The sequence below is a fragment of the Homarus americanus genome, unplaced genomic scaffold, assembly GCF_018991925.1.
Source record: "Homarus americanus isolate GMGI-L3 unplaced genomic scaffold, GMGI_Hamer_2.0 scaffold8148, whole genome shotgun sequence".
In the NCBI taxonomy this organism is placed as follows: domain Eukaryota; kingdom Metazoa; phylum Arthropoda; class Malacostraca; order Decapoda; family Nephropidae; genus Homarus; species Homarus americanus.
Window position 1 is genome coordinate 570,374 of NW_024721643.1, and position 17,127 is coordinate 587,500.

General features: G+C 40.9%; 1 protein-coding gene across 1 annotated transcript in view; it reads right to left on the reverse strand.

Annotated features, from left to right (window-relative positions):
- LOC121861799 (calcium/calmodulin-dependent protein kinase type 1-like) overlaps positions 1–11,799 on the reverse strand; it is a 65,898-nt gene extending 54,099 nt beyond the window's left edge. The window contains exons 1-3 of the mRNA XM_042359722.1: positions 11,584–11,799; positions 9,063–9,217; positions 288–362 (exon numbers count right to left, since the gene is read on the reverse strand). Coding sequence (XP_042215656.1) covers positions 288–362; positions 9,063–9,217; positions 11,584–11,799 — 446 coding nt within the window. The remainder of the gene's footprint in view (positions 1–287; positions 363–9,062; positions 9,218–11,583) is intronic.
- Between the last annotated feature and the right edge of the window lie 5,328 nt (positions 11,800–17,127).

A 17,127-nucleotide genomic window follows, 5' to 3' on the forward strand; every position in this document is an offset into this window, starting at 1 on the left:
GCCTCTGTAGGGGTTTAGAGAGTGTGTATGGATGTTAGTGTGGCCCTGAGGTAGCTTAGCCACCACCACACCTCGAATCAGTCAAAGCCAGCTCAAACCACTCGCCCCAACCTACAAGATTACCCCTAATTAAATCATAATTATAATTCACATCAACGAAGTGACATTTCTATATTTTGATGTTTAATTTTGAAATCAAATTAGACTGTACGCCTTTCTTGACAATGATTCGAGGCGTCGCTTCAGTGCCACCTCCCGTTCCCTGTGGGTGTTGGCGGGGTACTTACAACTCGATGATGAGGTATACGTGTTCAAGGTCTTCATAAGTGTCCAGCAGCTGCACTATGTTGGGGTGCTGCAGTCTGTAAAAGTCCACACTTGTTATGATAACACTTCTACACTCCTTTATGGCAACAAAAGACCTTTATGGCAACAGAAACACGTAAAAAATATTATGAAAGCAAATCGCAAGAAGTTTGAAAAAATAACAAAAAATTAAGAAATACAATTAAACATTTTAAACAAAAATTAATTAAAAATGTTTTGACCTTAAATGGCAACCACTTAAAGACAACTGTAATAAAAATTAATTAGGGAACAAAAAACTTAAGGCATTCGGAAAGAATAAAAATACTCATGCATAACTGGAAATAAAATTACGTACATTTATATCAAGTATTTTAGTGGTTAAAAGGACATTAAAGGTTATTACATAAACATGCCACTCAAAAAAATTTTATGAATCACAAAAATTCTAAATTGGCATAAAATTTTCCAATTAATTACTTGATAAAAATTATTTAAAATTTAAGTTTAAGTAAAAAATGTTAAAGTTTATTTGTCAAGCAAACTTTATTCATAAACTCTAGGAGAAAATGTAAATAAAAAAATTACAAATATTTTCCCAAGTTATTAAGCAATGAAAAATCAAATTGTCAAAAAATAATGCACACATTAGATTATTTAAGACTGAAATGAAAATGTTAATACATGACACGGTATAAATAAAAATATGACAATTATTACTGAAACAAACAAACCAGAAAAGAAAAAAAAATACAAATAATAAAGATAAAAAAGAAATTGTAGGGAGAAACAGAAAATTGTGGGTATACAGTACACTATATTTACCAAAAATTAAATTTAAAGGAAGATAAAATAGAAAAATATAAGAACATCATGACAATATTGAACTGGAAACGAAACTGCTATACGTACTGCATTTTATAAGGTCTATCACGTGCTTGTAACTCAATCTTTTTGTTTTTATTAATTATCTTTCCTCTTTCTTCTTCTTTTGACATACATTGTACAACTAATAATTTTAAACATCATTAATACCATTTTGATTGATTAGGCAGTGTAATTGAGTTTTAAAAATTATAAATATCTTTAATTATTTCAAAGATCGTTAAATAACAATAAATGATTAAATAAGACTAATTATTCGATTTTTTAAATTGTGAGCCCAGATCATTGATCAGCATGTAAAGTAGTACCTTTGTAACCATAATGCGACCCCAAGCGCCGAAACGTAAGGTATTAGGTCAGACGCATTTCTTTTTTTTTTTTACCCTTAACAACATTTTGGAAGAAAACGAAAACTAACGTGTTTATATAGTAAAGATACTGTCTATTTTTAAGAAAATTTATATAATGGTGATTTAAAACATACGGGCACTGCAGAGTTGGCAAAAATCACTTGTTTTAAACAAAAAACATGCTTTTGAAAAACAAGTTTTTAATGCTATTATATTGGTTTTAATATGTTTAAGTATTTTAGCCCTTTATATAACGTTTTAATGTGCTATTAATCATAAACATTACATTCATCACAAAAAACACTGTACAAAGGCCACATTTGAAAAAACACCAAGACTCATCCTACATGCTTTAGGTTAAGTTCATCGTAAAACATGAAAAACTATTCTACTTTTACAGTTGAAAGTTTTAAAGAATTCTGGGCTCAGAGCCCAGCCATAAACAGAAGCAGTCACCAGTTATATTGAACGGTGGCAACTTGGCTCCCTTATATTCAGCCCTGTAAGAGAGCTTATCACCACCACTGTCACCAGTGTACAATAGTTCACATCCATGTATATACTGAACAACCATGGGGACATAACACATCCCTGTCTAACACTCACAATATATTTCAAATGTTTTGCTATCTTTCCCATTTACTCTTACTGTTGTCCTGCTGTTCTCAGAATGCTTTTACTGCATTGAATATTCTTCCTCCCACCCCATACACTTGTAATGCCTCCCACAATGCTTTTCTGTTCACCCTGTCATATGCCTTTTCCAAATCCACTATAAATCATTAAAAACATCTGTAAGTAATAAAAACCAACCAAAAAAATAATAAAACCAACAAAAAAGCTTAAGATTAAAAAAAATGATTTATTGTTTGGTTTAAACTATTGGTTTAAATCGCCCAACCCTGATCGTAATTATTGTTATTTCTTGTTAATCCTTGCCAATTATTTTCTAATGTATTGTATCGTAATTATTATTAGTTGCAGTTAATGGCTTTCTAAGTAAGTACACAGGTCGTCAATTATTTAAAATTAGGAGATACATCTATACGGACGATTCAATACGGGTCAACTTGTAACATGACTTGCGTTGCCTGAGGAATGATTCTCAAATTTTACAAGATCCTAATTAACTCTGGGGAAAAATAGAGTAAAGTAATTACGAAGAAAGACATCGTGCGTCATAGGGGCTATAAGAAGTTAGTATGTTAAGACTTGGTTAAGACTTCAAAAGATATAACACTAACTATTTTCTAAATATAAAGACATCGATGACGGCCATGATTTCGATATCCTAGTAAAGTGTGCGTGTAGGTAATAAACTAAAACAACCCCGATATAGATAAACCACAAAACTATACAAGGCTAAGATCACTCATGAACAGGAAACAAAATATTTTACCAGAAAACCTTTTAATTAAATTGAGGGAGGTTTACCCTTATTTACACACACACACACACACACACACACACACACACACACACTTACTTTTCCCTAATTTCTGTAATGCATTTAAAAGTTTCTATTTCTGTGCTTCGATCGGTTCACTAGTTCAGTAGATGTCGATTTTTTTAAGCGTCAATTACACTGGAATGTGACGACTGATAGAGGAACGCCACACTTATTGTAAAGAAATATTCGCTAACATATACGCAGACTTGTACACACCTTATCCATCCTAAAAAAACACACACACGCACAGGACAGTAAAGCTTGCCTGACCAACTACAAATTCCAAATTAATAAATAAATTGTATCTATTTTGGGACTCACTCCCCACGAGCACTTACTAAGACGGAAGAAATATGATACTTAAGCATATACCTGTCACATGACTACGCATGTTTGTGACTGAAGTGAATAATTAATACGTGTTTTAAGACAAGTCCAGCGGGAATCCTAATGCGCATGTCGCCTTTCTTTTGTTTTAAATATGTAAACAAAGTAACATCAGCGATATTATACGATGCTCACCATTTTAATGAAACACCAGCGGTAATATACGCCATTTACCGTTTCAGTGACACAATGTATATTAATATTTTGTTTTACAGGAATATTATAGCTGAAATTTATCGAGAAAATAGAGAAATTTTTAAAATTCACTTCCATACTAAACGTAAACTCCCCCCCCCCCTCTTGATAACAACATGGGACCCTTTATGTACATTAATTATATTCACTGATGAAATACCAATTTTCGAGTTTTTCTGGGGAAAACAAAAATATAAAAATATATTCCGTCAAAGTAACAGGTTTAATCGTTTAAAACTCAGCCTCGAAAATTTTAAGAATAAACTTTTTTGTGGGTAGTGGAGCCGCGCGCCGCCACCCATCCATTTTCCCAACCGACAAAGAAATACATTACCAATGTGTGCCTGTGCTGCATCATTGAACCCCTGCTGTTGCTGCATCACTGAACCCCTGCTGTTGCTGCATCACTGGACCCCTGCTGATGCTGCATCACTGAACCCCTGCTGGTGCTGCTGCCTTTATTACACCCACTCCAAGTTTTCACTCTTGTACCTAAGGCACCAGTTGTATAGTTTTATATATAACGATTCTTAGTTTTATGTTTAACGGCCCTTATAAGACTGCAAACATTTTTAATACAAGTCTTATAAATTAACCAAGTTCGCTTGGGTGGAAGGACGGGAAAATAGCGTACGACCATCCCCTAAGCCACCCGCACCTCCCTACCAAGTTTAAACTCTGCCCTCAAAACTGTCGATCAGCGGGTGAGGGGGTGTCGGGGGCTGTCGACTTGCACCTTGGGGGGACACCTCAAATAACGCACGATCAGCCCCTAGAACACCCGATACACCGCTAACCATATCTCGGCTCCCTGTCTTTAAAACCGTAGAAATACATAAGGATCACACACACACACACCCAATGGCCCAGTGACCCACCTTTCTCCTCCTACAGAACAAAATGATCTATAGACCGTAGATCATGGGGGTCTACAGTCAAATTCATCGCTGTCGGCTACGGTGATGAATTTAACCCATGTACGATCCTATATTCCTCACGTAAAAGAGATTCCTAACCTAACCAAACACAACTGAGCGTAACCTAACCAAACTTTGCGCTAACCTAACCTAACCCCCATATACAGATCCTTGAGAATGTGTTTACAAACTTGTGGTGATGAAAGGATAAAAGACACAAGCCAGTGATCGTCGTGTCCACCAGCCTACAGTGTTGTTTACCCAAGTTGGATACATTAGTGCTGCAACTGGTGGTTGTGGTGAAGCGCAGGTGGGAAGCAGATGGTATGGTATTAAGCGTCGTAATGGCCAGCTGTCAGGATATGTGTGTGTGTGTGTATGTGCGTGCGTGCGTGCGTGTGTGTGTAGATCATTACATTGAAATTTATACTACTATTGTCCTCTCTTTTGCCTCCCTACACACACACACACACACACCGCCAGAATCCGGTCAGCAGTCAAACCGTGTATGTACTATGCAACAGCCCCCCTAGTGTGAGGCAGAGCCGTATTACAAGTGGCAAGACACACACCCACACACACCATTAACTCGGGGCCAAGTGTGCAGGGAGAGGGTGATTTATCACCACGCCACCAAACACAATGGCAAAGCTAGCGTGCAAGTGCGTGGGGGTGAGGAGGTGAGGCCACCCCCCCCGGACAGACGCTAGAAGACTTTTGCCCGTCAGGTCAATCTAATCCCAGGAAAGGTTTGTCCACGAAGCTCTCTGCTGTCCTGGAGAGTTATACCTGATGAAACCTATCGATTTTCCCATTTCTGTCTGGGGTTATGCTTTGTTGCTCCCCCCATCCCAGCAGCCACCAGTTGAAGGTCATATACTAGGTTAGGTCCCTGTCATGCTAAGGTCCAGTCACACTAAGGTCCAGTCATACTAGGGTCCAGTCATACTAAGCAACACCCTATTAGTACCGGGACATTAATAGTAATAATTACATAAGGTCAGAGGTTATTAGGATGGAGACCTAATGAGGCTTGGGTTCTATTTCACCCTCCTCGACCTCACCCCCTCCCCTGACCTAGTTGTGGCGGGGGGGGCGGAGAGAATGATTTGAACCTTACACACATCAAGTAACCTGATTTGGACTGGAAATTACTCGTACATACTGGTATCGGGTCAACGAAGCGGAAAAAAGTGTGTGTGTGTGTGTGTGTGTGTGGAGGCGGCAGGGACACAATATTTACCACACCTAGTTGTGTTTATCTGTGATGCACCGCGCACCTGTGAATACCACAAAGTGTATAGGGTCACCTGAAGATTAACTCCCAGCTTATTTCAGGTGTAACAAGCTGGGGTGATGGTTCTTCAGGTGATCATTAACAAGTATTCACACAAATTACGACTTAAATTTTCCCTTTCATTCATCTGTCGGTAAATGAGAGGTAACGTGAAGCAGTGGTCGCTGTGTGCTCGGGCAGGTGTCTTTAAGGGGTGCTGGTGTCCGTCCACACCTACTGAGGCTGAAGACTGACAGGTGAGACAGGTGTGTGGGTGAGTGAACGTTCTCACTGGCTGATAAATAAATCGAAATGCGAGTCATAACAGGTGTGGCCACAGATAAGACTTCGCCTGCCATGATTGAAGGAACCGATGGGTAGCAGAAACTTTACACATCGTTGACACCACTCACTTAGGTTTGGTTAGGTTAGGTTAAGTTTGGTTTAGTTTAGTTAGCGTTAGAAAGAATTCAGAGGAGAATGACACGACTAATTCCGGGCATCAGGAACCTTGAGTTCAGAGACAGGTTAATGCATCTTAATTTGCACTCCCTCGAGAGACGTAGAGTGAGGGGCGATATGATAACAGGTGTATAAATGGAAGTCTGGGCTAAACAAAGGTGACATTACAAAGTTATTCAAACTATCCAACCAGGAGCAAACTCGTAACAATGGTTTTAAATGAGACAAATTTAGACTTAGGCGCGATAGGTAAACATTGGTTTGGAAGTGGAGTAGGGGATCAGTGGAACAAGTTACCGAACATCATTAACTTGAATACGCTGGATAGCTTCAAACAATGGATGGATATATGAGCAATAGGGATTGGGTGTAAATGGGACTGACCAGTATGGGCCAATAGACCCGCTGCAGCTTCCTCCTTCTGTTAGGTTAGGTTAGCGTCAGGGTGATCAGTCTTAGGTGAAATAAACTGGGGTGTGTATTCTTCAAGTGGTCTCTTTTCAATATAGAGTCAAAAGTCGACCAAATATTAGAACACCTTCCTCATATATGTTGACTTTATGCTGTGTTATATACCTTGTCTATACTAACATTTTAACACAAAAATAACTTTGAAATATCACTGGAATCACGTGAAGATTAATACCCCAATTTATTCACCTAAAATTAACCATCCATAACCTAACCTAACTTTATTTAACCTAACTTAACCAATGTGATCTAACCTAATCTAACTCAACCAATCGAACACAAATTAACTTAATCAAACTAACTTAACCAACCTAACCTAATCCCAAGGCAGCATTAGGGTGTTTAATTATCTACAGTGAAATAAGCTGGTGAGTCTAATCCTCAGGTGATCAAACCACTTCTTAAACCTGTTCTGCCAGCGTAGAGATATCTGTAATACTGTTAGAGCTCGGTCAGTGAGTGAGTGAGTTACGAGTCGTGTTTTATCAGGGTTGTAACTTAACTCTGTTGGCGAGTGTGTGTGTGTGTGGTGCGCGAGTAGTGGTGGTACCTGAGGCAGTGGGTGGTGGTGTGAACATGGCAGGTGGCAGGTCTTGGCAATCAACAAGCTGTCTGCCACACGTCACCTCCACGCACCGAGGTAGAAGATGGAAGGCACCACCACACCTGTATACTGTACCTTCACTGGGACCCGCCACACCACCATCACTCCTTTCTTTAATGGATTTTAATATTGAAGTCAACTGCCCAGTCACACGATCCACATTGTTAACGGCTCATGTTATGGGTCAAGTTGGCACGAGATGTCTTTTGAGTGAGGTGTGTGTGAAACGTAAACAAATCCTTTAAGATACTGTACATCACAAGTGGACCCTTAAGGTGACAAACAGTTTTATTCACTAGGTAGAAGCACACTTATTAACATCCCCTGTACACACATATAAAACACTATCTTCTGAAGACTGATCCTACGACTGGCAGCTCACCACCTGTCAAAATCCCACGAGGAAAAACAAAATCTTGACCCACAAATGGTCGTCTTCCCCTGATTACGTCTTAATTTCCTCCTCCGGGTTGATATTACACACCCTAATCTCTCACGTGATACAAACATTATGTAATAAGAGAAAGAAGAGCGTAATAACTCATCAAATTATCAACCGCTGAAATGCTGGGGTGATGGAGCGTCCTCAGTCACGCCCACACGCCCGCCCTCCGGCCCAGAGTCGTGTGTGTACAAATATATTCCTATCACCTGAATTTTTGTACCCGAAAACTCTCTCTCTCTCTCTCTCTCTCTCTCTCTCTCTCTCTCTCTCTCTCTCTCTCTCTCTGACACACACACAGAAAGGCATAGCTTAACATCACACCAGGCACATATAGAGCTGCTGGCACATATAAATTTCGTTAAGTTTGTCTCGGAAAAATCACAAGTGTATCATACAATTATTAGAGCGGCCTAACAACTATTCGTTAATTGGTTAGTGAGTTTGGGAGCCCCGGCGATGACGTCATAGCGTGTCTACAATTGGGTGAAGGCGAGTAGCATGACACGCAAGATTTGGCGGGAAATGACGACTATGGTGAATTATTCCTTTATTTTGTCATCATACACTAAATATTTTTATCATTTATTGAGCTATTCATACATTCTTGTACAATATAAATCTTTTTCATTCATAGTTATTTTTTTTTTCTTATTTTCGCCATTTTTCATTTTTCTTTTTCACGCATTAAATTACTGGATCATCCCTCGTTTTTTCACAATCTTTCGATATTTTTTTTTAATTTACAAACGATTGAATAATTCCTTTCATACATTTTTATTTTATTTTATTTTATTTAACTCTTATACCTGGGAGGGGAACGCAATTCACGTTAGGTAGACAGGACTGCAGGTGTCAGGTATTGGTCTGATATTCTCTCTATCTTACATTATATTATTTGGGTCATAATACCTCACCATGACGTCACAGTACCTACTCGTAACGCTTGGAAAATAAGATAAAGGAAAGACTAGAAAAACAAAAAAGGCAGAGATAGAGAAATGAAGAATGAGACATGGAGGCGTGAGAGGTGAGAGAATGTGACACGGAGAAATAGGAACAGAGAATGACGGAGAGAGAGAGAGAGAGAGAGAGAGAGAGAGAGAGAGAAACAAACGGAAGGAATAAGAAAAAGATAAATGGTAATAGTAGGAAATAGAAAAGAAATTGACAGAATATTTAAAATGACAGACAAACAGAGAGTGAGAGAGAGATTTCAGTTTAACAGACGGAGTAAAAACAGGGACGAGACACAGAGACGACAGACAGAGATAGAGAAACAGACGTGAGAGTGACAGATACAAGAACGACACTGACCTTCGGAGTACTTTGATCTCATTCTCGAGAGAGTCTTCCTTGCCCTTCAGCGCCTTCTTGTCGATGATCTTGATGGCCACGACGCGCGAGGGGTCGTCCCTTACCTCCGCCAGGTGAACCGTCGAGAACGCCCCCCTGCAGGAGACACAAACACATGAATATCAGAAATGGATCAAGAAAAAAACACACACACACACACATGAATGACATAAACCAAGAGGCACACTCTAAACAAACATGATGCAATATTATAAAGAACATGGAGATAACATAGACACAAACATCAGTCATGAATCAAAAAATAAAAACAAACAGGTAATAAAAAGTAATAACATATATAACGGATAAACTGGAATAATCAAATAATAGACACAAAGTCGAGATAAATATGTTACCCTCAGCAGACCTTTACCCTAACCTTATTTTTTCCCATTAAACATAAAGTTCACCCAACGCGGAAAAACCCCAGGAAACACCAGGAGACAATCGCCCTAGGGAAGCGCTCTCCTACCACAGCCATCACTGAGGCGAATTGAGACAATGAAGCACAATCGACTTCATACAACAATCTATGCCACTTATTTCCAGACAGACAGATGGATGGATGGATGGACAAACAGGCAGATAGACAGAGGGATAGACAGATAGTAAAAAAAAATTCAGTAAATTTGCCATAAAACTTTACATTCCTTTATCTTTTTATCAACAAGGTGGCGGTGGGGTGGCTGCTGACCAAACCCTGAACTATCCCCTTCAATGTGTCCACACAAGCCCTCCTTCCCCTGGACCACCGGCCTATTGTTTACCCTGGAGATCGGTTAAAGGTCAAAACCAGAGGGTGAGGCGCGCTCATCCTGACGCTGAGAGAGAGAGAGAGAGAGAGAGAGAGAGAGAGAGAGAGACGTTGTGTGAATGTGGGTGGTCAGAAGTCCCAGTTCAATTACCTCCCAATTCTAATAAGACCCAGTTTAATTAGTTCGTTCTAATAAGACCCAGTTATAGTAGGTCCCAGTTATAGTAGGTCCCAGTTTTAGCAGGTCCTAGTTCTAATTGGTTCCGGTTCTAATAGTTCCCAGTCCTAATCAACCCCAACCCAATTCTAACCTACCTATTTATTATGAGTGGGGGCCCAAGCATTAGGCCGGTAGTACCTCTTAACCAACCTTCATTACCGAATTAGTGAGAGCCCCCCCCACCTTTCCCCTCTCACCCCCCCTTTCCCTTTCATCCCCCTCCCCAATCTGATATGCTAAGCTGCTTCCGATATCATGACTCGTTTTTAATTTACAAAAGGAGGGGAAAAAGTACAGGTTGTGTTCCATCTAGAGAGAGAGAGAGAGAGAGAGAGAGAGAGAGAGAGAGAGAGAGAGAGAGAGACCCCTTTACTCATTACACACAATCTGTCACCTTCCCTCCCTCGCTGGTGACCTTAGACTCAATGAAATGAAGAGGTCATAAACATACACACATAACTAGATAGAGCATAGAGCCCTTGGCATCCTGTATAAAGCCCCTGGTCCTATATAGAGCCCTTGGTGTCTAGAGCCCCTTGTGTCCAATATAGAGCCTAGAGCCCCCTGCGTGGTGTATAAATATAGGGAGGAATAAGTAAGGAAATTTGCATGTGATTATATTATCTCTGGCGCGTCGCTGTAATGCAACCCAACTCCTCTTATTCCACTTTATTGGTATTTCTTCTTTATTCTCTATCCTCCTCCTCCTCCTTCTCTTTATACTTCTTCTTTAGTTGTGTTTTTTATCACCTCTTCGTACACTCTCTTCTCTCCATTTAGCTGTCAGGTGTTAGAGTGAGACAGATACCTCACCCCCTCCTCCTTACTCTCACACCCCCTCCTCCCTACGATATTACGTCCACGAAATGAAATTGGCAAGAAAAGCCGAGCATATTGACCTAGTTCATTAGCAAGAGTCACGCGGACTGTATGGTAGGTGAGGGGGAGGCTGAGGGGGGCGGACAGGAGCGGCAGATGATAGTCAGGAAGGGAGGGGGTGAGTGCAGGAAGGGGAGGTATAGGTGAGAGGGGGGGGGAGGATGGACAGTATAAATGGGAAAGATGATAATATGGAAAGGGAGAGAGTAAAAGGATGGGTGAGAACGAGAGGGAGAAGATGGTATGACTCTCTCTCTCTCTCTCTCTCTCTCTCTCTCTCTCATACACAGTTCCATCATCAATTGATTATCACGGTGCGCTGTATCCCAGGTAATTGGACCTTCCCGGGTTGGCTGGTCCTAAACACTCACCATCCACAAGGTCTAAAACCTCGTGGGACCAACATGGGACTCACGGCTTTACGCACCATTTGTGGCTTGGCTCTCTCTTGCCCCCGGGGAATAATTACTTGCGGTTAGGTCTGGAATACATTAGATACAGAGGCTAATAGTTCCTCTGGTGGGTAAATACTGTACTTATAGGCGGCGTTTAAGTACATTCTAAGTGATAAGTGCTGTAATTTGTAGGTACACATTTGATAGTATTTAAGTAGGATTAATACGCTGCACCTGGACCATGGACCGTGGACCATGAACCGTGGACCATGTACCAGGGACCGTGGACAATGGACCGTGGACCATGAACCGTGGACCATGTACCAGGGACCGTGGACCATGAACCGTGGACCATGTACCAGGGACCGTGGACCATGAACCGTGGACCATGTACCAGGGACCGTCGACGGCATCAGCACCAACAAATCGATGGTCCCGGAATAACCTCATTAGGCAAGGTCTTGTGTCCCTCATCAAGGTAATTCTGCCACTTAACACTCAAGTGGCTCCTTAAAACTAGAGTTATGAGTTGATACGGAGAACCAAGTTGGCCCTTAAGTGGCAGAAGGCTGGACTCTTTGTCATTCCCCTCGTTAAGTGTGTCGTCTTCGTTAAGTGTGTCGTTGTCCTCTTCGTTAAGTGTGTCGTTGTCGTCTTCGTTAAGTGTGTCGTTGTCCTCTTCGTTAAGTGTGTCGTTGTCCTCTTCGTTAAGTGTGTCGCTGTCCTCTTCGTTAAGTGTGTCGTCCTTATCGTGTGTGTGTGTGTGTGTGTGTGTGTGTGTGTGTGTGTGTGTACAGGACCTCACCTCACTTTAGGTCACTCCCTAGCCCTAGATGACCTAATCCACTAGTGTCTGGGGACCAGGAGACAGTAGGGGATTACCTGCATGGGTCAAGGTCAATTTTTACTAAGACAAGATGACCCGTGGAACAGATGTGACCCCAAAACAGTTGTTTGTTTGTGTGTGTGTGTGTGTGTGTGTGTGTGTGATGATGTTTATTAAGTGCGACGAACACTTCAAATGATGCCATGAAGGATAATACGAAATACAAATACATACATATATACTGTATATAAGTACGTAATCATACACACATCATTTAACTAAAAGAAAAAACAATCATCTGGTAGTTCATACACACATACAGACACACACGCTGAACTTCTATCATCCAGGCATATCAACCCTTTAAAATAATTACTATAGGCCTACTTGATAATGAATACAGACCTACTTGATAATTACTATAGACCGAATTCATAATTACTATAGACCTACTGGATAATTAGCATAGGCCTACGTATCTCAAGTAAAACAGTGATCCAAAATACACGGTTTATGTGCAGGTGTATAAATAAATGTGGATCGCCTCGGGATTAATCAACGGCTTAACTCACCTGAAGCCCAACCATCCCGACGTTACCTGGGAAGAAGGGGAGGGGGGGGGGTAATCTTCAGGTGATCGATAAACGCAAAAATTGAGAATGATTTAGGTCTGTCTATCTATCTATCTCTGTGTGTGTGTGTGTGTGTGTGTGTGTGGCCTAACATAACTACCACACACACTTGTCAGTCTCTTGCAAGTAAATCAAGGTGTAATTGGCGGCACAGGTAACACGGAACTATGAAAAAAGTAATCATTGTTGTTCATAAATCCCCCCCCACCCGAAATAAATACTACTACTTCTTACAAAACACCTAAATAAAAGCAAATAATTCTAACTTTTGAACAGGAAATCAAAAAATAATTATACTTACAACAGACAAAAAAATAATTATACTCGAACAATCTTCATCAGAGGGCGCATAATGTCCGCCAAAGTATAGACGACAGAAGATTGAAGGCAACACAGATTATAGACGCCTGGAAATTGAGGTTCGCTAAGTCACACAATAAGACCATTACGTAAGAGGGTGAAAGACCGCACACACACACACACATGGGATCCAAGCCTTTGTGTGGTGTACTAGTTTATGTTTTCCCTCCTATCGTCTTTATCTGTCTCCCTCATTCCTTCCTTTATCCCTACCCCCTCCTCTATTCCTCCCCCTATTCTCTCCCTCTTTCCTACCCTACCTAACATAACCAAACCCCATTCCCCCAAAAACAGTGTTGGAGAGAGAGAGAGAGAGAGAGAGAGAGAGAGAGAGAGAGAGAGAGAGAGAGAGAGAGAGTTTCAATAAGTGACCTTAAATAAATACACAAAAATTGGAATAAAAATTTAGTGTTTTATTTAACCATCAAACAAAAAAAAACACACTTGCGTTGTTTTACCTACAAATAAAAAAACAAAATTAAAACAAACAGACACCTTTTTATTTACCAATCAACTTCACATCAAAACAGAGAGAGAGTTACAGAGAAAAACACAAACATCAAACAATTCCCCGTCTCTTTGAGTGAGTTTTAACTGTCAAAACACCCGTCACCTGTAGCGCCCGTCCTCACACACAGGCGTGATAATTTAGCCACGCTTGGAGGGTCAGAGCTATCTTGACGTGGCTGAGGCTCTGACGTCACTCACAACAACACTATGAAGCTGACGTCACTCACAACACTATGAGGCTGACGTCACTCACAACAACACTATGAAGCTGACGTCACTCACAACAACACTATGAAGCTGACGTCACTCACAACACTATGAAGCTGACGTCACTCACAACAACATTATGAGGCTGACGTCACTCACAACACTATGAAGCTGACGTCACTGCAACAACACTATGAAGGCTGACGTCACTCACAACAACACTATGAAGCTGACGTCACTCACAACTACTAGGAGAAGCTGACGTCACTCACGCACTTAACGCACTGAAATGACGTCACTCACAGCACTATGAAGCTGACGTCACTCACAACAACATTATGGCTGAAAATTAACTCACAACTACTAGGAGGCTGACGTCACTCACAGCACTATGGAAATGACGTCACTCACAACACTACTATGAAGCTGACGTCACTCACTGCTAGCTAGGCTGACGTCACTCACAACCCACTATGAAGCTGACGTCACTCACAACACTATGAAGCTGACGTCACTCACGGCTACTATGAAGCTGACGTAAATACAGCAACATAGGACTGACGTCACTCACAGCCTTACTAGGAGGCTGACGTCACTCCACAACACTAGCGGCCGGGCGTCCGCTCCTACAACTACTATGAAGCTGACGTCACTCACAACACTATGAAGCTGACGTCCTCACAACTATGAAGCTGACGTCACTCACAACATTATGAGACTGACGTCACTCACAACTACTAGGAGGCTGACGTCACTCACAACACTATGAAGCTGACGTCACTCACCTTTACTATGAAGCCTGACGTCCTCACAACGCATGAAGCTGACGTCACTCACAACCTATGAAGCTGACGTCACTCTACAACACTATGAGCTGACGTCACTCACAGCACTATGAAGCTGACGTCGCTTAGCAACATTATGAGGCGTCACTCCACACAGCTTACTAGGAGGCTGACGTCACTCACAACACTATGAAGCTGACGTCCTCACAACCCACTATGAAGCTGACGTCACTCACAACACTATGAAGCTGACGTCCTCACAACACTATGAAGCTGACGTCACTCACAACACTGCAAGCTGACGTCACTCACAACACTATGAAGCTGACGTCACTCACAACAACATTATGAGGCTGACGTCACTCACAACACTATGAAGCTGACGTCACTCACAACACTATGAAGCTGACGTCACTCACAACACTATGAAGCTGACGTCACTCACAACATTATGAGGCTGACGTCACTCACAACACTATGAAGCTGACGTCACTCACAACACTATGAAGCTGACGTCACTCAACACTATGAAGCTGACGTCACTCACAACACTATGAAGCTGACGTCACTCACAACATACAACATTAAAAAATCAGGAAATACAAACAAACATACAATCATACACTACAAAAATACAATATCTAACCATAAATCCTCTTACATTTCTCTAATTTATTTCACTCTTGTTATTTATCCATCTAAATCACCTTTATTAATTATCATGTAAATTATCCATCTCTATTATTCATGTTTTTTTTTCATCGAGTTTACTGTTAAATTTTGTTTATTATTTTTCCACCCACAATATTTATTTTTGTTTATTTGTTTACATTGTTATGGTTATTAATAATTCCGGTTTATATTGATTGTGTTGTTATTGTTTGTTGTGGGTTAAATTACGTGTTCCGATGACGTCATAGTGTTATTGTTGTAATAAATTATTTGTATTCTTGTTCTTAGAGGATAGTGTGTGTGTGTGTGTGTGTGTGTGTGTGTGTGTGTGTGTGTGTGTGTGTGTGTGTGTGTGTGTGTCCTCAGGTCAGACACACCATGTGAAGATTAGACACTCCGGGTTATTTCACCAGAAGGTTAATCACCAAAATATAATCTAACCTAAGGCAATTTAGGTTAAGTTAAATTACTGTAGGTTAAGTCACGTACGCAAAAGGGTGTCTACTCGTAAGGTGATCCAAGGAAGAAATTATTCACCAACTTCAAGTATTGATTATGTTGACCCAATTATGTGGAGCGTCGTCAAAGGTCGGCTTTCACCCTAATATAACCTAACCTAACATAGCACTAACTTAACAAAGCCTAACCTAACATAGCACTAACTTAACACAGCCTAACCTAACATAGCACTAACATAACTTTATCTGGCTTAACAAAACATACTATAGCCTAACTTAACCTAACCAACATAACCTCACCTCACCCCAAGACCCGAGTCACTGACGGGAGGGACAAGCCCGTCAACACAAAGGACTCGTGAGTCTATATTTAGTCACGTGAGTCACCCTTGACGGACTCACGACTGTTCAGGGCTGTAGATACATAAATATAGGTCAATCCTACGAGTCTCAGGCAGTCCCAAGAAAATGACGCCAAAATTACACTGAGACTAGACGTTAACTAGACATGTTCACTTAGCATCGGTTGCCAGACAAAATTACCGTAGCAAACATTTTTTTTAAATTACAGTACAGATCCGTTTTGAATGTACGAAAATATGTATGTGCATTATGGACTGCTGTTTGTAATTTACCTTAAAGTAAAAAAATATGATTTATGGTAGAACGTGTGACTCGGGTACACAGTTCAGCGTCTCCCCGATACAGCACCGAGGACAGCTGGTGGTGACGAGAGAGAGAGAGAAGAGAGAGAGAGAGAGAGAGAGAGAGAAAGGAGTAAATGACAAAATAATAATAATAATAATGATTACCTAAGAACCTAAAATAAGGAGGTCTGCAATAGGCCGGTTGGCCTGTGCATGGCAGCTCCTGTCGAGTTACTACCACTCTCTATCATCCATGAATCTATCTAGCCTCCTTTTGAAACTTTCCAGAGTTCCAGCACTTACTACAAAGTTGCTAAGCTTGTTCCACTCGTCCACCAACCTATTTGTGAACCAGTTTCTTCCTATCTCCCTCCTAAACCTAAACTTATCCAACTTGAATCCGTTGCTCCGAGTCCTATTCTTTCACCAACAAATACTTCCATCATATCTCCCCGCACTCTTCGTTTCTAGGGAATGCAGAGTTTGGATTTCTTTAACCTATCCTGATATGGAAGGTTTCTAAGTCCCGGAATCATTTTCGTCATTCTTCGCTGCACCGACTCCAGTGAATTTATATCCATTCTATAATAAGGGCACCAGAACTGAACCACATAATCGAGGTGCGGCCTGACTAGCGCAAGATATAGTTGCAATAAGACCTCTGCACTCTTGTTACTTACA